The sequence below is a fragment of the Gadus chalcogrammus genome, chromosome 23, assembly GCF_026213295.1.
Source record: "Gadus chalcogrammus isolate NIFS_2021 chromosome 23, NIFS_Gcha_1.0, whole genome shotgun sequence".
NCBI lineage: Eukaryota > Metazoa > Chordata > Actinopteri > Gadiformes > Gadidae > Gadus > Gadus chalcogrammus.
This window is the reverse complement of record NC_079434.1, coordinates 15,092,156-15,114,888: the sequence shown is the minus strand read 5'-3', so window position 1 is coordinate 15,114,888 and position 22,733 is coordinate 15,092,156. Positions and strand designations below refer to the sequence as shown.

Genomic DNA, 22,733 nt, shown 5'->3' with positions numbered 1-22,733 from the left:
AGGCTATGCAATTTAACCTCAATCTGATAGTCCCTACTGGCCTATGTAATAAATATCTGCCAAGTCTAACGGGATAAACGACCCCAAACTCTGGCCGTAATTGTGGTAAACATGAGGATAATAACTCGGAAGTAGCAGTAAACCAATCTGCAAATGTTGCTAGCGACTGACTGCGTAAAGACTGGGACCAGTCTGTGGCCGGCCCTAGAACCAAGGAGAAGCGGTGAGCTAATCCAGAGTGAGGGCCTCAGCCAATGACGCTTTATAAACAGGCCCTGACAGGCAGAGTCGGCAGCTGCCCAAGTCGAATTGGGCTCCACTGGGGACGCCTCGCTTTACAAAATTGCCCTGGAAGCCAGTAAGAAGTAGTCCATTTACTGCCCGAGGTCCCGCCGGTCCCTAGAATGGCTTCTGCTTCAAGCATTCATTCCGTTTTTTGGCTGTCCCTAGACCTTTTAGTAAGCTACTTATATTATTTATAAAGTTGTTGCTGTTCGCCTCTCTGGGCTTTGTTCAGTTGTGATCATGTAGGCCCGTTTAAGAAGGGAGGAAGGCAGGGGTGAACAGAGAAAGACTCGGCACATAGGATCAAAAGACGTTTATTGAACTTAATATAACTCATAGATATGATTCTGTTCTGATCATCATTCTGACCCAATGCAGCCATATCATCTGTATGCTTGTTTGTGTACGTGTGTGGGAGATCGGGGGAGGGATGGACGGTGTAATCATTCCTGCGATGAGTCGGGCGAGTTAAACAGCTCCAGAATCAAAGTCGCTTGTGTAACACTCTTTTTGTAGAGTATAGTCCTGGAATTGATTGAAGTTTTGTTTTAGACTGAACTAGCACCTTCTTCGAGGACCTGACGAAATTTTGCCGTCTACGGATGGCGGGACTGCTAGCACCGCTAACTCGGGTTCAAGCTATGTGTGATTAGCACTCGAAAGGACAAGGAACACTGACATAAGAAACCATTCATGTATTGAGAGATATCACAACTCAAATGTACAGGACACAAACACAATGGCAGTTGTACCGTTTGGCCTGTTACATCGTAAAAGCTGGGAACAACAATAGCATAGGCCTAAAACAACCACAATAAAGTATAATTAGAAAAAAAAATGAGAAGAAGAATGATGTCTTTTAAGTGGGAGTCTGTTGGACAACAGCGGTTCTGTTCTTCTGCAGGGAGCGTCGAAGTTTACATGCAACCAAGAGCCATTGACCCTCGTATGATATGTGTCTGACGCGGGCTGCGGAGGGTCAGTCGTTTATCAATGCAAATATTCAGTTGACAATGTCGCCCAAGGCCTTCAAATCATGCCACAGTAAAAATCACAATAAATTAAGCTTTACTTTTTCTCACGTGACCACAGCGTTTAGCCTACAGTTGGCGTGTATGTGCAGACTTCACGGGGGAAGGCTGAATGGCTAAACACCTCGAAGGCACAATGGATTACTCAGCCATTTAACATCAGACTTGAGTGTCATAGTTGGAACTGTAACTCATGTTGGACTGGGTTCAAGAAAAACGCCAGGCGACGTTTACGGGGTCTGGAGAAAGGCTTTGTAAGAGGGGTGATACCGCGCGACAAGTGTTGTAAACCAGCTGGGAGAGACTCTGGCATCGCACCTAACCCAAAATGTAACAACTTATTATGCTCATGGCACCACTACTCCCCCTGGTGGCGGCCTGTCACCACACAGGCCTCCCGACAGTTGCCAACCTCAATTCGAAGCCAGGAGGGTTATTGTGAATGAAGACTCGCGTCTTTGGCCGAGGTTTGATTAGAAAATATACCTTCACATGGTCCAAGAAAGAAAGCTGCCCCCTGCTCAACAGAAACTCACAATGATTGGAAAATACTGAATGACATCTTGATGCCTTCCTTCTCCATCCACCTCCCCCAATCCCCCCCACAACACTACGTCCACCATCGAACCACACCCATTCCGAGCTCTCGTTAAACTCTTCTCTTCGCTTTCAGGAATACAATGCGATGAATCAAATATAATGTCAAGTCATTTATATGTAGGCCTATGTATATATATATATCTATAGGTATGGACATTACCTAAATTGCGTAAACGTATTATGCCTAGATCTCTCCATATAACTTTTAGAAAAGAAAAAGAAAAGAAAACATTTCATGACGTATTTACAGAGTGACATTTGGCATCCGTGTTTCAACTCCATATCCCCCGTCCCGGTGGCTGCGGACTAGGGTAGCCCTCCATGGATATGGGCGATGCAGGGTCTGAAGACTGTTTACCACAGCCTCGTTAAAAAAGGGGGGGTTTGGCATGGTTTTTGATCAATTTTATAGATTTTCTTGTAAAAAAGGAAAAGGACAAAACCAAAAAAAAAAAAAATCAAGACCGGCAATAAATTGGTGCTAGTACGCCACCCAATAGTTATAATTATTGTTCATATACAGTATTCAAAGGACTCCTGAAAACTCCCAAGCACAATACAAAGAAGGATGAGCCGGTTAGTATGTACACGCGTGTAGTCTCTCGCTCCTCGCTCCGTTCTGAATAACTCGCATCGGGATTCTCCTTCTTAAAGTCCTGGGGTTTACAAAACAAACAAATCAATCAACCAAAAAACAAAAAAAAAAGATATTGCATCCCTACCCCTCATTTGGGAGGCCATTGTCCCGGTGGATGACCTTCTGTCATCGAATGTTAACCTTTAACCTCTTGTCTCCCCTCCCACCCCCGTCTTATGGTGGTTGGACGGATCTCTGACTTCCTCTCTCTCTCCCATGGTCTACCATTCTCTCTCTCTCTCACACACTCTCTCTCTCTCTCTCTCTCTCTCTCTCACTACTACATCCCTATGTCTCTCGCCCCGGTGGTGTTTGCACACAGGGTCTAGATGAACCACTCCTTCTTGGACTCGTCGATGGTCTCCGGGTTGTCGGTGCCGATGATGGCCGTGTCCGCCGACTCCCCCCCCACCCCGGCCTCTGCCCCCGCGGCGCCCGCACCCTTGGCCTCGTGGGTGTGGTAGGTGCCCTTGTGGCGGAACATGTAGCGGATCAGGAACACCAGGGTGCACAGGATGGTGAAGATCACCACGGCGATGATGCCTGCAGCAGGGGGCCGGTGGAGGAGGTGTTGGTGGAGGGGGGAGGGGGGTGGAATGGCGAAGGAAACCACCTTGGTAAGATTTTACATTACGTTGATGAACCATTAAGTAAGGTTAGTTAACTTAGGTAGTCATTTATATATTAAATATTATGAATATATTATATTCATAATTGAATAGTGTACCTATGACACTGACCCCTCCGCTAATGCTACTATAGTAATTATTATTATTGCATCAGTTAATGACAATTAATGGTTATGAAATCTTTTTTCTGTCATAATCATGATGACAATTGTGAAGCCCTGGCCGAAGAGATTAACATGTAGTTCCTTTAACAGCCTATAGGTGGTGAGCGGTAGAGACTAACATATATAACCAATAACCAATATATTTTTTATTAGGATCATAGTGGCTACTTCATATACATTACGCATTTTGCGCGGTCCTGTTTGACAGTTTTATTTCATTTCAAAGTTATGAGGGAATGAATTAAGGAGTTTTGGCCCTAGGCAAGGCAGCCATTCAATTCCCAACCTCAATGCGCCAAATATCGATAGTTTCTGCTGCTGCTTGCAAAAGTCCCAAACGATGACAGTGACGTCAATAGAAGGCAAATCTACACCCTCAAAATTGATGTGTAAACCATACGTCAAGGTCTTTGGTCGCATAGGGCTTGGGGAGACTTGTTGGGTGGGGAACAATATTTGAAATGTGTTTATCCAGCTTGTAGACACAGTAGGGACATAATCCAAAATAAATAATTTATAAGATGTTTGGGATCCAATCAAATTATTCAAAACATATTTGCGAACAAATCACTTCATCAACACATGTTTGGGATCCCGGCAAATCGTTGGTAACACTGATGTTATGCACTGAGATTATTATAATTTCACGTAACCTGTACATTTACCTATTAAAATACAATGACATCATACATTTAGTGAATCAACTGTACCTCCGATGATGGCTGAGTTTCTGTTGACGCCATCAGGGACAACTCTCTCTTCGTTGAAGGGAAACTCTGCATCTGACCAAAGAAAACACAAAACTTGGTCATCCTCAACTCATTCTCCCCTGTTTCCATCACTGTCATGATTTGTCTTTCAGCTGGAAAAGTAGCAAGCACAAGGGAAATCTGTGGAAATCCCGGGGATTGAACTTTACAGTTTTCTTATTTATTCGGATACAGAAAAAAAATGTCTGTCCTCTACTCAGTCAGTGTGCAGTTTGCGTAAAGTGCAGTGAAAGGAAGGACAATACTGATATGAAACTATAATTTGTCGATACCACCTTCTGATCCATCTGCATAAGCTAGTGGAGTGTGCCAACGACATTCTCCTGCGCTTCCTACTTGTGATGAATACACAATGTGTGTGTGGCAGACCAACCAACAGAAATACTAAACATGCATTGCACACTGCGGGCGACTGCGGCTCCAGCGGCAGCATACACAGGCCCCTGCTTGACTTGCAGAACACGGATGCACCGAGTATGGAGCCTGGGTTACTTATGTGTGTAGAAGTGACCCAGGGGGGGTTGTGGAGTGTGGTGTGTTACGTTAAGGAGCTATGGGGCCGGGTTCAGAGATTAATTGTATTCACTGCTGCCGTCCTCTGGCCAACGCGATACGTCTCCGTCAGTCGGCTCTTGTGCTATGCGGATGGGCAGCTCCGCAAGGTAAATGTGTGCGTGTGTGTGTGTGTGTGTGTGTGTGTGTGTGTGTGTGTGTGTGTGTGTGTGTGTGTGTGTGTGTGTGTGTGTGTGTGTGTAAGTGTGTAAGTGTAAGGGTGCGTGGGTGTATGTGTTTTTTTGGGCACGGGAGTGTGAGTGTGCAGATGTGCGTGTGCATATGTGCGTGTGTCTCTGTGTATATATGTGTGTGTGCATGTTTATTTGTGTGTGTTTGTGTGCCTGTGTGTGTGCGTGTGTTTGTATGTGTGTAAGTTTGTTTGTCTGTGCGTGTGTGTGTGTGCAGGCGTGTGTGTGTGTGTGCGTGTGTATGCGTGTGTGTGTGTAGTGTGGGTACTAGAAGGGTGGGCGAACGAGGTGTAGGCAGAGGGAGAGAGTGACGATCATGGTGATCGACCTCCTGCGGAAGTTCGCTGCTGGTCCGGATTTATTGACAATAAATTTTACACACGTGCACACACACTCTCATGTCACGCACGCACACTCACGCACACACCCACACCCACACAGTGTCAAAGAGATGGAGTGAAGGGTTAAAAACATGACCTTGCAACCTGCCCATGCATACACACACACACGCATACACACAGAAACACAACCACATGTAAGTGCACACACACACACACACACACACGCATACAAGATATACACATACAAGCGAATATACCAACACACACACACACACACACACACACACACACACACACACACACACACACACACACACACACGGAGGCACAGACACGCACACACATTCCCTGGAATGAGCTGGCAGCTATTTCTGCTTCAGTCTGCATTGCCCAGGCCTCCCATGGGAGGTGCAGAACATGAGTAAGAAGAAAAGATGAGCGCAGGAGGGAGGGATGAAAGTAGAGGAGGAGAGGGAGGAGGAGTGAGGCTCAGGGAGCTGAGGTAGATGGGCTGGGGGGGGGGGGGGGGGGGGGGGGGGGGGGGGGGTAGAAGTTGGACAAACGAAGGAGGAAGGGAGACAGTGTTAATGTTATAGGTTGTGTGAGGGTGGGTATGTGTGTGTGTTTGTGGGGATTCAAGAGAGAGTTTTTGAGAGAGATACTCAATATACAGTTTATATATTATGTAACAATTCCAACATATTCTATTTTCACTGTAAAATGAGATTATTCAGAAGAAGCAAGAACAATAAAAGGCAGTAAGTAAGCGGGCCGGAAAGTAGAACAAATGTGGGATGAAATGAAATAAACAGGAGAAGAAGAGGAGACGAGGCGGAAATATAAAAATAAGTAAAGGGAGAGTAATCGAAACGAAAGACGTGCCAAATATTATCCTCTATCTACAGCGCAAGCAGAGGAGCAAAGACTGAGAGTCAGCACTCAGGAGGTTCACATCTATCAACCTGATTGGTTCCCTCATATCCCAGTCCAGCATTCTGATAGGCCAAGTTCGGAGCCAAGCACTTTCGGAATGGCTATAGCCGCAGTGTCCATACTTCAATGTCCATCGATGTGGGATGGGAAACTAGAAACTGGTTGGTTTTGTGGAGGTGTTTTTGTGTATTTAGTAGTCTATGTGTATGCCAAGCCAGTTGCCCAACAGTTGGAGCAAGACAGACTTCCACAACAATGTATAAAACAATTTATATGTTTTATATACCTTTTTCCCATAATGCAATTATATGTGAATTGTAAAATATCCTGTACCAAACCAACAACCAATCAGAAAAAGTATATGCAACCAAAATGGTATTGTTGACACTCACTCACATTCCAAGTAATATATTAAAATATTACAGCTTTTTCTACCTACTGGAAGGATCACGAATCTTCAAACATTTCCCAGCAGCATCAACTTCCAATAAGATAGCATGATACACATACTGACAATGCAACCTATTATCAATAAGATAACATGATTGACATCTACATCCATCCCCTGATGTCCCGCCCACCTGTGTTGTCCAGATGCCAGGGGTCCGTTGCGGCCGACATGGGTGGGATGGAGAGAGGCGAAGCGCCGCAGTTGGACTCCACTAGCTTGCCCTGGTAGGACGCTGGCTGCCGTGAGACCGTGCGTCCCTCTGATTGGCCGACGGCTGTGGCTGCTGCTGCTCCCGGGGGCGGGGCCAACGAAGAGGCGGGTGTTCTGAGGGCGTACTTGAGTGGCGCGACGCCGTTGAACTGCACCCTGGACAGGCACCCGACGAATCCCGGGCTGTTGTAGCGGTCGATGAGCTCAGGGTCCACGTGGCCGGTCTCTGTGGACCCAAAGAGACCCGAGGGAAAAGGTCAGGAGAAGGTAACAACCACTGGACCGCCGAAGAAGAACCACTTCTTCAGGGGTTGGTGAAGTGGTTTAAGGTGACATATCATTTTGTATTTTTCGTATTTAACGTTTATTTATACTCGAGAGATCAATTGAGGGATGACCCTCATTTGCAATGATGCCGAGTCAAACAAATGCAACCTTGACACTAAACAAGTGTGTGTGATTAGCCGTTACAAGCCGTTTTGAAAATCTCCCTCTTCTGACATCACAAGTGGGCGTGTCCACCTAGATGTGTTTTGGATAGATCAGTCTACCAGCCCTACCAAGCGGACTGTAGCAAACGTCGCTCATCTACCCGTCATACATCTAGGAGGATCGTTCCCCTTGTGATGTCAGAAGAGGCAGATTTTCAAAACGGCCTGTAGCGGCCAATCACACTCACACCTGGTGGTATAATATGTCCCCTTTAAAGGAGAGAGGCAGAACAAGAGTGGGCAGAGCTTAGGGAAATAGGATGGAGAGGTAAAAATAGAACCACTGGCATGTCAGTAAAGTAATCCAGAGGAGTTGCGTCCAAAAAGGAAAGAGACAGAAAGTCGGGCAGATAATAGACAAATTAATTGGAGAGGGAAGGATTGTTTAATATAAAAGAACCAGTTGTCAATAAAGCAATTTGTAATTTGAAGGAGCATCCTAATAAAAAAGAGTGAGTTACTGAAAGAGGCGCAGATGATGACACGGAGCACTAGAATAGGGCTCCTGGAAAATGGACCGTAAACCTCTGGCTTCTTTAGTTTTCAATAAATCATTGAATAAAGAGAGACAGAAAAAAGTACATGGAATAGCAATAAAAGTGTGGGAAGGGGAAAGGGAGAGATAGGAGTGAGAAGGAGAAGTGAGCGTGGGAGGGAGGGAGCGATAGGGAGAGAGATAAATCAGATTCTATGGGTATGTGAGGGTTCAGAGGCACGGCCGAGCTAAGCAGGTTCCAAGAGACAATCAGGGGCCAGGATCAGCACATTACAAGAAATCGTAGATACGGGAAGGGATGCAATTTCCTGATTTCTGTAAATAAACACCCCATCCAGAATTTTCATTTCCCCATACATTGACATCAACAATGCAAAGATTGAAGACTATGGCCTCTAATGACCTTCACAGATGGAGCATTAAGCTACGAAATAACTACATTTGAACAATACAACTCAATGAAAATGCATTTTATTTCCCTGGTTCGAGGAAAGCCTTCAATGTAGTGATCTTTGATTTGAGATGCAGAAGAACCTGTCTCTCTCTTTCTCTCTCTCTCTTGCTCGCTCAAAATGCAATCACACTGGTCTTCTGTATCTACTGTCTCTGTCCGACTGACTTTCTCTCTGTCTGTCTGTATGCATGTCTGTCGGTTTGTCAAACCAAGGGTGTTAGGAGGGGTGTTTCCCTGTGAAATTGTACTGGAAGTTGAAGTTTATTTGACAGAAGGGTTCAAACAGATCTGTTCCATTTTTATAATCTCAACCTCTCACTGTACAAACAAGTATTGCAGTGTTTTTTGGGCTTTTTTGGTTCCTGGTTTCTGCAATTACTTTGACTCAGGCAGAGGAATCATTTGGACGGGACTGAACTGCTCTACTGCAGAATAAATGCAGGGGCGATGGATAACAAGCTCAACAGAGTATGGTGTGTGTGTGTGTGTGTGTGTGTGTGTGTGTGTGTGTGTGTGTGTGTGTGTGTGTGTGTGTGTGTGTGTGTGTGTGTGTGTGGGTGTGGGTGTGTGTGTGTATTTTTGTGTGTGGCGCTCCTTGGAAATGAGGTTCAGCCTCACTCTGTAATGGAGAGCAAATATGGCTTGTAATGAAATTGTCCCTCTTTATCTCATTTGTAAGAGCCTAATATATGTGTGTGTGTGTGTGTGTGTGTCTGTTATAGCGAGTGTGTGCGAGTGTGTTACTGATTAGAGTCCCAAGACATACCTCTCAAGGCTATCTGTGTCATCTCAATATTTACCATTAAAACAGATGCCCTACAGGTGTGTGTGTGTGTGTGTGTGTGTGTGTGTGTGTGTGTGTTTGTGTGTGTGTGTGTGTTTGCATGCATCTGTGTGTGTGTGTGCGTTTGTGTGCGTCTGTGTGTTTGTGGTTGTCAATCATTCCACACAAACCAAAACCAGAGTCTAGCTCATTGTTTGCGTCTGCACGTGTGTGTGGGTGGATATGTTCACATCCATCTCCACACAATAGATTTGCTTGTTTGGCAGCATGATAGGGAGAGGAAAAGAGAGATATAGATAATTGGAGGAAAAAGAGAGAGAGAGAGAGAGAGAGAGAGAGAGAGAGAGAGAGAGAGAGAGAGAGAGAGAGAGAGTTGTCTACCACCCCTGCAGTAAGCACAAGCAGAGAATTCTGACAACATCCCCATGAATACCCTAACCCTAACCCTGCGTCCTCTCAACCCACTCGCCCCCCCCCCCCCCTCTCTTCTATCTCTTTTCTCTCCGTCTGGCCTCTCTCTCTCTCTCTCTCTCTCTCTCTCTCTCTCTCTCTCTCTCTCTCTCTCTCTCTCTCCTCTCCCTCCCTCTCTCTCCCTCCCTTAGCATGTGTTGAATACTGCCCAGGCCTGGCTGTGAATACTAATGCAGAGACTACCGATTGAAAGCAACGGCCTAATCTGCATACAATGTAGGTGAAAGAAACTCACCTACATTGTATCCCTCTGTCTGTCATGCATCCCTCTGTCTGCTTGCCTGCCTGCTTGCCTCCCCCCCTTCTCTCTCTCTCGTTATATATTGTCACCTCCTCTGTGTCTTCCTATCTCGCTGTCTGTCTGCCATCGTTAGGTCTCTCTCTCTCTCTCTCTCTCTCTCTCTCTCTCTCTCTCTCTCTCTCTCTCTCTCTCTCTGTCTGTCTGTCTGTTTATCTATCTGCCCACTGTGCTGAAGAACATACACTATAGGCCAGAGTAAACCATACAAAACAACGGTGGACAGTCTTGCTCTGATAGGGAATGGGTTCACCAGCAACTATCATCATTCTACAACCGCTCTAGAAAACCCTTACAGGAAGAAACCGAAAGAGGATTCTTCGAACAGAACAAACTCAACACCTCTACATAGACATGCACATTTGATCACATGGGAAGGCAGAAGGAAAAACTATTATTTGCCTCCACAGTGAATGCACAAATAGGTCATACCCACACACACTCAATCACACACAATCACACACACACACACACACACACACACACACACACACACACACACACACACCAACACGTGCGCGCCTGCTGAGCGCACAGACGAGTCGAGAGCGTTGAGGAGTTCACAAGATCATGCGGCAACGGTTGATCAGAAGATTGCACACCTTGTCGTTGTCTGTCGCCAGGGTTACCAACAGGGGGTGCCATGAATTATTCACCGCGTAAGAAAAGGATTGAAGTCAATGGTGACGGGGGCGGGCCGTCAGGGGTGGTGAGGTGTTGGGGTTGCAGTGATATTAGGCACATGCAAATGAGCAAGGCATGGCGGAGACAAAAAGAGGAGGTGGAGGTACAGGTAGGAGGAGGAGGAGGAGGAGGAGGAGGAGGAGGGAGTGCCGCGTCTGCCTTCGGGGGGGAGGGGTGTAGCAGATTCCACTTGACTTGGGGAGAGGGGAGATGGGGGGGTGGTGGTGTGGGTGGAGGTGGTGGTGTTGGTGGGGAAGTGGGGAAGAGGCGGGCCAGTGTGTTTGATGAGAGGGGCTCTTGAATACCAGGGCGGCCAGAGAGGGCGGAGGGCTGGTCGGGTGGAGGAGATCAAACACAGTTGCTATGGCAACAAATGGGAAGCTGATTCAGCGGTAGAACGTTAGACCGCCGGTGTGAGAGATAGAGAGAGAGAGAGAGAGAGAGAGAGAGAGAGAGAGAGAGAGAGAGAGAGAGAGAGAGAGAGAGGAGAGAGAGACAGAGACAGAGACAGAGAGAGAGAGAGAGAGAGACAGAGACAGAGAGAGAGAGAGACCTAACGATGGCAGACAGACAGCGAGATAGGAAGACACAGAGGAGCTGACAATATATAACGAGAGAGAGAGAAGGGGGGGGGGGGCGATGATGGCAAAATAATGTGCTCAGCCCCACAAATCAACACATGATATCGAGACAGAAGAAACACACAAAGCAAGAGAGTAAAAACAGAGAAATTAGCAAATAGAGAAATAATAAGACACACACACACAAACACAAACACAATCACACACAAAGGAAAGCATGTGATGAAATGCAGAGGTATTTCAGGAGCCGAGTGACACCGGGAAACCAAAGGCAGTGTAAAAGGTGCCGAGGGTAAAGCAGGTGGATGTAGAGCAGGAGTTGATGGCTGCAGGATATGGAAGACTGTGAGTTTTGGATGAGCAAAGAGCACTTGTGGTCACACCCTCCTTCTGTGCACACACACACTCGTAGACTAACTACACAGACATTTATACGCACACACTGACAGACACAAAAACAGAGACAGACAGACAGACAGACAGACAGACGGACACAGAAAGACAGACACACACACACCCAAGAATCATCCGCATGTGCCTTTTGGCTGAAAGTATTTTTTCCAAGTATACAAAAACCGCCTGCACTACGTAAAAGGATTAAAGATTGTGCATGCCATTCATTCCCAGTAACAGCCACCTGCTGGGTGCTGGAACACAGTTTATACTGCTCCTCTGACTCAACTTCAGTCGAGTGAGTGGAGTCAATTGTGATTCAATGTAAATACAACTGATGGTGAATAACAATTGAATTGAATGATGATTACAGTCTTTTGCCATTCATGCCGTATAATCTATCTCGAGTATGTAATTGACACACACACAAAATACCCCAACCCCCCCCCAAAACAAAAACACACACACGCACAAACATAAACACACGCCCGCACATCCACATACATAGAGGCCAGCATATGCATGTGATTCCATAGAAGTTAGACAAACCTGCTCTCTCTCCTCCTCCTCCTCTCTGATCAATGCCTCGGCTGTGTGGATCTCACTCTAGCACATTGCTGCACAGCTCACTCCCTCTCTCTCTTCCCCCCCTGTTTCTCTTTTGGACGTTCTCTGTCTCTCTCTCCCTCGCTCTCCCTCTCCCTCTCTCTCTCGCTGCAGTGCAGTCCCACCCCTAAACCAGCAGCAGCGGCGGCGGCAGCAGCAGCTGAAGAAAACCCGGATCTGGATCTCCACTGACACATGGATCCAGGGTGGGCGAGGGAGTCTAAGTCAATGTAGTGGTAGGAGGTCAGAATGACATCACCCTCAAATTCTAATGTACGGACACGGACGGACAGGCAGTTGGCCAGGCAGACAGGCAGACGGATAAACGCGTACACACAATCGGTCAAATAATTATTATAACTAAGTGATTCAATGACGATAAGACCCAAGCACAGGGTGTTCCATGTTTAGAGACAGATAAGGCAGACACACGGCTAGTCACTCGGATCGAGGTCACGGTCCACTGCATTCTATTAATAAATCAATGATTTCATCATTAACGAAGCAACTTGGATACGAGGGTGGACAGAACAAGGTCGAGGCTGTGACTTAAGGTAAAAAGATGCACCAAAAAAGATTTGACTGCAAAGAGTTCCCATCCAACATGCCTGTCTATCTGATCAATATGGGCTCCGCATGCAGTCAGCGTTATTTGTAGGTTTCATTGTTATGTATATTTACATAAGTGTATGAATGGCATTTTGTTGGACATTTAGCAGAGACATTTCAAATCCAAGAGACAGTCGGTCATAGAAACATGTAATTGAGGACAAGGTATGAGGTTAGACATTTTGTTCTGTAGGATGCCTATGTGGACATTTGGGGCTTAAAACCCACATTTTCTGAATGGGTGTCCAACATTAGCGACTAAACCGGGGTCGAAATTCCCTGTGTGTGTGAGTGTGTGTGTGTGTGTGTGTGTGTGTGTGGGGGGGGGGGGGGGGGGGGGGGGGGAGGGGGTGTCCCCACCAATGTTAAAGAGAGCTAATTTGCCCCCCATATTTTAGCGTAATGACGGCGACCTGACTTAGCGATGGCCGGTCCATTACAATTTGAGTTTAAGTGCAACTCTACGTGGCTTAAGCTGTTTATGTAATCTAAAGATCCTATACTCCTATCCCGATTGTTCCCCCCCCCCACCCCACCCCATGTGTGATTCACTATTTTGCCCTTGCACTACTAAACCATCCTGACGGGAGAATCGATTCAAGAATAAACCACCGTAGTGCACCCATCATTAGCCCCAAGGCCTTCCATATTTATCAGGTACACACTAAACGGTACAGTCTGTAAAACCACCTCCTAAAAACACAGGCTGGAGTCTCGCTAGAAATGTTCTCTTGTTATATCTGCAAGGAAGGCCATCATTCACGAAACACAACAGGGTTCTGGAAGACGTTATCCTGAACTCTGGACGGCAGCATGACTTCACGAGGATGGAATGATCAGTGAATGATTCACATCTGGGGGGGAGTGATGCAGGGGATGCAATGTCCCAGCAGCTGACAGGACATTTCCTGGAATAAAAAACAAAACAAAAATATGAAACAGAGGCGTATGAAAACAAGAGAGATCCAGAAGAGCGAGCGAGAGATAGGGAGAGACGATTTAGTCCCTGTTCAAAGTGATGCATGTCTCCTCGACAGATTGTCCGCTACATCAACACATCTTGATGCTGACAATGTTTCTCACTCCCTCTCTTCTCTGTCCGCTCTCTGGATTTATTTGAGCCCAAATAGAGCGATGCACAAATAACACCAACACCCACACCCACACCCACAGACAAACACAGACGTACACACACACAGTCACACACAGATTTGCAGTGGCAATAGGGTTAGGACACAAGGATTCTTCTTCTGGGGGATGATGTATGACCCATCTCCGGTCCTCATCTATCCCACAGCAGAGACCAAGGGAGCACAGAGCCATACACAGTACATCATCCCACACACACACACACACACACACACACACACACACACACACACACACACACACACACACACACACACACACACACACACACACACACGTATCCATACATCTACACACACACACACACACACACACACACACACACACACACACACACACACACACATCTACACACACACACACATCTACACACACACACACACACACACACACACACACACACACACACACACACACACACACACACACACACACACACACACACACACACACACACACATACATATCTACACACACACAAACACACTGGCCACCCACACACACTGGTATGGTATACCTGCTCTCCACAGAGCGCCCCCCCCCCCCCCCCCCCCCCCCCCCCACACCCCCCAGAGGGATCAGACCATAAGGGGACAGATGGAGGGCCAGATATACAGGGCCACCATCTGGGGGCCAAACCTCATGTATTTATAAACCTCCCTGACAGCTTTAATCAAAGACCTCCCTCCAAGGTATGAATCACATATAACAGCATGTGACCACATTTCAGAAAATCTATATATGTTTTTGAACGCTGGAATAAAGGCTTCGAGGAGACAATGCAATAGTGAGCAGCATATTTGTGTCTAAATGCATTAGTGCGAGACGGCTTGAGGGGCTGTCTGCCTCTGCTCGTACATGTTTTGAATGCCCTACTCTTTGCTCTGTTCCCTTACTTCAACAGTCATCTCTGTTGAGCATCAGCAGTCAGGAGAGACAGAGGAGACATCTCTCTGATCCCTGTGTTTGAGTGTGAGTGTGAGTGTGTGTGTGTGTCTTTGTGTACTGTGTGTTAATGTGTGTGTTTGTGTGGGAGTGTGTTTGTGTGTGTGTGTGTGTGCATCAACATATGTTTGTGCGTGTGTGTGTTTAAGTGCATGCACTTGTATATGTGAGGGATGGCGTGCATACATCTCTATGTGCGTGTGTGTGTGTTTAAGTGTGTGTGTGTGTGTGTACTTGAGTGTGCGCACCATGTGCCAAACAAAGGCTCTTTGTGGCAGAAGTGAAGGGCGTGCTGTCTGAGGGGTCCGGTGTGTTTCTGGTACCGAGGCAGAACTGGAGCACGTCAGATGCACAGAGAAGGAAAAAACTAGTTAAATCTCTTTGTTTCAACCGCCTCTTTTTACTTTCCTTCCTATCATGGTGTTCATCGCCCTTATCATTGTTGTCTTCTCTCTCTTTCTCACTCCCTTCATTTGTTATTCCTTATCTCCTCGAAAATCATTGTTGCCTCTTTGGTTCCAAACCTAGAACTCCTTCCCTCTTTTTTTCCCCTCCGTCTAGCATTCCCCTTCCACAACCGAACAGTTGTACAGCCCTTGCTGTGTTTCCTAATTACTATGCGGTGTTGTGGGCTACACATGCTATCTGCGGTCTGAAACATGGTGATACATTAACCATGGCTTGCTTGTTGCCCTCTGCAGTCCTGCAAAGATGGATGCCTTCCATGTGGCCTTTCTTCTCCTTCTCTATAACATGAGCCTTTGTCTGTCTCTGCATGCGGTTTCCACCTACACCTTTCGACACAAAGTCCTCGTTTCACTCTAATTAGGAGTATGTGGACGTTTCTGTGTGCACACACGCGCAGGACTTGTGTGTGTGTGTTCTTGTGTGGGCATACACGCATACACATTAGTGTGTGCAATGAGTCTGCATATACGTGTGGTGAGTGCATTCATGTGTGTCTGTCTGTGTGTGCATGAATGTGTGTGTGTGTGTGTGTGTATGTGTATGTTTGCGTGTTTGAACGCTGGAACGTGCGTACGTGCATGTGTGTGCGTGACTGCACACATGCAGGCATACGGCTGGCTGCCTCGTGTAAGTTGGAGTATACCCCGCGGAGACAGAGCTGCATGCTGCGGCGGTCTACAGCTAGCTGGTGGTGGCTAGCTGGTGGTAGCCGTGAAGCATGCGGTGGCCATTACTTCTGGATCACCGCTAACCTTGTCACACCACGCAGAGGACAGCCCAAGAAGGATGGGAGGGAATTCACCATCAACAGTATAGACAAGATATATATATATATATATATATATATATATATATATATATAAATAATATATATATATATATATATATATATATATATATATATATATATATATTATATCTATATATATATATTATATATGTATATATCCCAAGGAGACGAAGCACTGAATAAAATATAAGGATAAGCTGAAGTGGAAAGAAGAATGATAACTGTCTGGGTCACTTAAAATATATGAAGTGATTGATTTGTTCATCAACAACCAAAGGTTAACCCTAAACTTTGGTTCATCAATGGATATTATGTATGTTATTTATGGCACGTGTTGCACTCCTGAATGTCCCTTGAGGAAGGGATGGTCAAATAGTTTCTTCGCTGGTAAAAGGTATGTGCTAATTTTTTATTTGGGGGGAATGAGGGAGTGGGTGGTCATGAACTATGGCCTGTAAAGCCCTTTGAGACTGTAACTGTGAATCAGGGCAATGTATATTAAATGTATTTGACCTGACTCAGGGGATACATTTAATGCAGGGGGAGGCAATGGTTGAAAAACAAAAAGCTAACGTTGCTTCTTGCAGTTGAGGAATTTAAATAAGAACTAAAGAAAGAGAGGCCGACATCTTGGCATTAGGCCTTGCTGCACCATTTAACAAATTAAAATTAAATGGTGTCCTTTCTTTTTTCTCTCTCTCGTGAAAACATTGACGCAGAATATATACAGTAGATAATGCAGGAACTCAAGAGGACAATGGGGATTTAAATGAACTAGGTCAGAACAGGTAGGATTTGATTTGTTGCTCCATGCTTGCAGAGTGTCATGGGTATTGTACTAGAAAAGGCCAATAAATGTGACACAAAGTGCAAACACTGTTCTATACCACACTCTACTGGTGAATATGTGTCACTGCAACTTATGCATTTCTCATGCGCATATTACACGTACAAATAAAAAGATAAATTGTTTCTGTAAGTGACATATTTGAAAACAGAACAGGAAGTGAACTCTTTCAGACAGATATCTACATTTATTATGCCAGTCTTTTAGGCTCGGAATCAGACGAATCTGCAAACTCGTGTTTCATTTGCTCTGACATCTGCGTCTGGCCCCCCTCCCATTCAGACAGATTTTCGGGTTGTGCTTTTCACAGCCTTTAATCTAATGAAGGGGGTGGTGGTATGTGAGGGGTGGGGGGCGGTTTGTGATGACAGTGAAGTGCCCTAAGGGAGCGCGTTGAGGCATTTTTATAAACTACCAATATGTTTGCCACTGATGCGCCATACATTTCGTTGCTCTGATTGGTTGTAGGTCTATCCAATTGCGACCGGAGGCATTTTGTTGAGCCCCCGTCGATTACTCCCCTTGGAGATCTTAATGAATCCAAATCTATAAACGGAGAGGTTCCTGACTAATGCACATTTGCGAATAGCTTGGTCGATGTCAGGCTACCTTCCCTGTGTCTTCATTTTAATGTCAGTGTTTCAGTGGATCATGTCGTTCGTAGTTAAACAAGGGGGAATCTATAAAACATCTCAAACATATGGCAGCAGGGAGCAACAGGGCATGGAAGAAGTTGATGATCCAAAGGTGAAGAAAATGCTTTCTACGTTTTGGTGGTCATGTTTTGGTCACATTGTCACAGCTGAGCTACATTGTCGGATTGACTTACCATAGACTTTCCCCAGGAATAGCGTCTTGACCTGATTCAACTGTGTGTCTGAGGCATCCGGCAGGGTGTAAGTCACTGGGGGATAGTGGTCAAGCTGTAGGAGTGTGGGAAAGAGGTATAGAGACAGACAGAGAGAGACAGAGACAGAGACAGAGACAGAGACACACACACACACACACACACACACACACACACACACACACACACACACACACACACACACACACACACACACACACACACACACACACACACACACACACACACACACAGGGAAAGAGTTTAATTTGTGGAAGAGATTTCTTAACAGAAAGGCAAGACAGGGCCACACAGAGCAAGTCACAATTTAGTGAAAAATCTCATTCAAAAGTGACATTTAAACAGAATTAGTCACTGAAAGAAAAAGTGGGAAAATTGCAATCAGTGAATAGAAGGCTCTTATTTTGGGAGGGTGCTTATTTTGAAAAGCGAGCGCAGCTTAGACATTATGTAAAAAAAACAAAAGGGGCCTTGACATCAATCTCAAGATGTTCTGGGAGCCAGTGTAATGATCTAAGACAGCAGTTGAAATGCTTTCCTGGTTCTAATCCATCTGCTCCAGCAGGGGTTATGCGTGCAACTTTTTTTCTGGGGTTTCTTTTGGGCGGGCAATTTGCAATCCCGCTGAAGCCGTTTTATGCCCGCCTGCTGTTCAACGGATAGAAACAATACAAGAATTATCGTAAGCTGCATGGCAGAAAAAAGGGTTGACTTGAAAATAACCCTTAGAAAAATACAAAGCAAAAACTGCTCTTTAACCTAAGTACGCACAAGATTAAAACGCTAAATGAAAGCGTTATTATTGACACAACTACAACGGAATTAGGACACTCAAAATAGATTTATGTCGTACCCTTGTGGTGCAAAAATGTAATTCACTTTGAGTCTTCAAACGATTGCGCATTGGCGGCCCCAAGTGGCGTCCTGGGGGTAATTACAAGCACCACTCTATTGCTTCAGAACAAAAATAAATGAACCTGGGTGTTCATCACGTTAGGACTGATTAGTACTCGTTACACATCTCATCTAATGCTGGAATGAGCTCCAGTTCGCACATTTGATCCAATTTACTTGTGTATCAAATTTGCATCCACTATGTAAATGTATATTTTTGGCTCATCCTGAAGGAATCCCTGAAGCACTGTATGTAGTTGACAAGATATCATTGAGTTTATCAGTGTAATTATTATTAATTTTACCAGGCCGGTAGCGGATGCACGCAAACCCGAAACATGAATTTTCATTAAGGAACTTGAAAACAATCTCTCACTGATTAAACCTGATAAATAATTGCACACCATTCGCCAGATGCAATTTCCGCATTCTACAATGGCTTCAATAGTATTTCCCCGAAGAAATTAAGGCCAGGTAGAACACAATAACTGAATTATCAGCGGAGGATGAGACCGAGAGAGAAGGAGAGACGGGGAGAGAGAGCTGGAGAGGGAAAGAGATAAAGGGGGAGAGAGAGAGAGAGAGAAAGAGAGAGAAAGAGAGAGAGAGAGAGAGCAAGCTGGAGAGGGAAGGAGATAAAGGGGGAGAGAGAGAGAGAGAGAGTGTGAGTGAGTGAGTGAGTGAGTGAGTGAGTGAGTGAGTGAGTGAGTGAGTGAGTGAGTGAGTGAGTGAGAGAGAAACGCAAACAGGGAATATACAACTTTAATATCAGTGGGCCATAATGAACATGTTATTGCTATTTCACCCAAATTCCTAATTAGCCTGAAGGCTATGTCCCACACTGGTGAATAGAATAATTTCAACTCAGCAAATTGCTTTCAGTGTGTTCCCAAATATAGGCACGCCTCAGTCTCCGTATGGCGCTCCCTCCTCTCATTCCATCTCTGACTGTACCTCTCTCTCTCTCTCTCTCTCTCTCTCTCTCTCTCTCTCTCTCTCTCTCTCTCTCTCTCTCTCTCTCTCTCTCTCTCTCTCTCTCTCTCTCTCCCTCCCCCTCCCTCTCTCTCTCTCTCTCTCTCTCCCTCCCCCGCTCTCTCCCCCGCTCTCTCCCCCGCTCTCTCTCCCGCTCTCTCTCCCGCTCTCTCTCCCGCTCTCTCTCCCAACAATTAATGGTATGGATGCAGACCAAACCACACAAACACATGCCCGGAAGCGGGAAGTCGATTTAAAAAGATTTACCTATGTATATAGCTCGTGTGAGTGATCAAGTGGCCTGTAACACAGTGATCGGTGGCAAGTGGTATATTGACTGTACCGCCTGCCACTGTGCTCGCCAATCAAAGGGCATTCGGCTTGTTTACCATCCGAGAATACCAGCCGAAAAAGTCTTGACTTTTCCGTGCTTCCTCAAAGGAATTCCACTGAATGTGACCGGAACTAATCGAACCAAACATTGACAATCACTGCTGCAATTATCGGGAGGCTTGTCTCTTAAACTGCTGTGTTTAGTCTCCACATTAACGCTGTATTTGCATTATTGGCTACCCAAAGGTCACATAAACAAACATTTGTGGTGTGTTCAGAATAAGAATGACTAGAGTTTCCTCCCAACTGTGTTGTTACAGATGAGCTTATACCATTTATATGGCTTTTAAACTTTCCATTTAGCATCGACCTCAGAATCTTTCAGTAGGTGTAGCCTAATTAGACTTTGTGATAATCCCATTCCAAATGAGTCTGTTTCCTCGCATCACATTATAAAGATCAATGCTCTGGGAAACTAAGTTACTGTTGGTCTTTGAACATTAGCTTTTCTCCAGGGAGTGTGTACGACTCAAGAGGGTATTTTTGTTGTGAAACCTTCAAAATAAGAAAAATAAACATAAAACGCTTTTCAAGGCAAATATAAGCAGGGAGATGAGTCGGAAAAGGTCAAAAGGAGATAAAGAATCACGAAAACGGCAGGGGAGGAAGAAAAGAGTCGGGGTTGGAATGAGTGAAGCAAGGCAGCGGACGAGGGCAGAGGAGGAGGAGGAGGAGGAGGAAGAGGAGGAGGAGGAGGTGCATGGGGAGGAGGAGCAGGGGGAGCAGGAGGAGGAGGAGGAGGAGGAGGAGGAGGAGGAGGAGCAGGGGGAGGAGGAGCAGGAGGAGGAGGAGGAAGGTTAAGGAGGAGAACTTTTAACAAAGTTGAAGACGCTCCCTTTCATCTCCAGCACCCTTGCAGCGGCAGCGAGACCAATCGTACAAGAGGCCTAAAAAGGGCAGACGTGTTGAAAGTTGTGGATTAAAAACTGGGAAGTGAAAGTGCTCAACTCAACATACTGATAAACACACGGGTGTCAGTACAGCATGTGCAGTGGGTGCGCATCCTCGTGTACGCCAGTGTACAAGTAGGTGCATGCGTGTTTAGGCAAAGGTGAGCGTGTGCGTGTGTGTGTAAAATAAAGATGGACCGTATGAATGTAGGGCTGCAGCCTTTACGCATTGTTTATAGCGCACCGTGGATCCAACTGGCAGATTACCGTCACAACCTTGGCGTTAACATTCATGGTTTCACGCTCCGGTGTCTTAGCCTGCCCGGATATAGATTTCAAAGATGAGAGAAAAACACTAATCCATGTTTTGTTTGCGGGAACACCTTCAGGGTCCACTTCACCGGCTCTATCTACAAACAACCTTGTCCCTCCCCCCAAAACCCCTCCTTTATCCCCCCCGCCCGCCCCACAAAATCCCAATTAACACACACACGCCGCATCACTCGTTATCCTTGCCTTAACTTTCTGGGCAGTTAAGGGCTAAACTTACCATCTGAGGACAAAAAAGAACCTAATCGAGGCTCTCGTTTTTTTCCCTTTTTTGTGGAATTGCCAAAGGGCTGCAGATAAAGGGGCGGGCCCCGCGTTAAAAGGCCCTGACTGACTCGGATGACCCTGATGGTTTGTAATTCAGTCACACCCCAAAGACTGTGTTAAACATTTATATCATCTAGGAGAAACGGCCAAAGCTGTCATCAACCCCCAGGGAGTCCTCACAAGTCGATTGTGTGTGTGTGTCTGTGTGTGTGTGTGTGTGTGTGTGTGTGTGTGTGTGTGTGTGTGTGTGTGTGTGTGTGTGTGTGTGTGTGTGTGTGTGTGTGTATCTGTGTGTGCATTTTTGCAAAAGTGTGTGTGTGTGTATGCGTGCGCAAAAGTGTTATAAATGGGTATGTGTGATTGAGTGTGCGTGTCTAAAATGTGTGCATGTGTATGTGTATGTGTGTGTGTGAGTTTGCCTGAGTATGTTAGTGAGTGCGTTTCTATGAATGTGTGCGTGTGCATGAACGTGTGTGTGTGTGTGTCCGTGTGTGTGTGCAGAATAAAAAGCACGTAATCCTACTCTGCAATCATTTCCTGTGGCGGCAGGAAGAGATGCATTGTGGGGTATTCTCCCCACTGCGGTAATCAGTGGTGGGTAGTTGCAAAGCCGTCTCCCAGGACGATCTGAACAAATACCCGGGCATTCTGCATACATATTTCATTGTAATTCGACCTCTATGAGCTTTTACTGCTCCACCGAGTGAATGTTGGGTAAAGTTCCCCATACCCCCCCCCCCTCCTCCCCTTCCCAGTATTCATAGGCTTGTCATTGCTTTTGCCAGAGCGGCCTAGCGAGGGATATAAAGGGACTCCTAACCGGCCCTCGCTATAGACAGTCGCGTTGTTTTCTTTGGTTTCTCCGCGATTCTGGGCAGCCCGCAATCTCTGAAGCGATCCCAAGACATACATGCTGCTACTCCCCTAATGGACGGCACCTGCCTCTTCCGATGAAACATGTCCCACTTTGCACGGCGGGAAAAATGTTTTCCATGGAAATTCTGTCTTACTGTTCCGCAACTAATGGTTGGGGACAAAAATGATAAAAAAAATTACGAGATTCTTCATTTTTATCCTTCGTCAGCTCGAACAGAAAGTTTACCCTCCGACGCTCGCCTTTCTGCGCCCCCCACTGAACAGTATGCAGCAGTTGCACACTGTTGCATGCCATAGTAAACAGTCATGAAAAAAGAGTGGTAGTTATGAAGTGCGATGCAAAGGGAGAGAGGTCTATCACAGTGGTCAAGGGTTCACTCTAT

General features: G+C 45.9%; 1 protein-coding gene across 1 annotated transcript in view; it reads right to left on the bottom strand.

Annotated features, from left to right (window-relative positions):
- Positions 1 to 602: 602 nt before the first annotated feature.
- cntnap2a (contactin associated protein 2a) overlaps positions 603 to 22,733 on the bottom strand; it is a 139,764-nt gene continuing 117,633 nt past the window's right edge. The window contains exons 17-20 of the mRNA XM_056584298.1: positions 17,690 to 17,783; positions 6,715 to 7,020; positions 4,057 to 4,128; positions 603 to 3,096 (exon numbers count right to left, since the gene is read on the bottom strand). Coding sequence (XP_056440273.1) covers positions 2,879 to 3,096; positions 4,057 to 4,128; positions 6,715 to 7,020; positions 17,690 to 17,783 — 690 coding nt within the window. The 3' untranslated portion in view covers positions 603 to 2,878. The remainder of the gene's footprint in view (positions 3,097 to 4,056; positions 4,129 to 6,714; positions 7,021 to 17,689; positions 17,784 to 22,733) is intronic.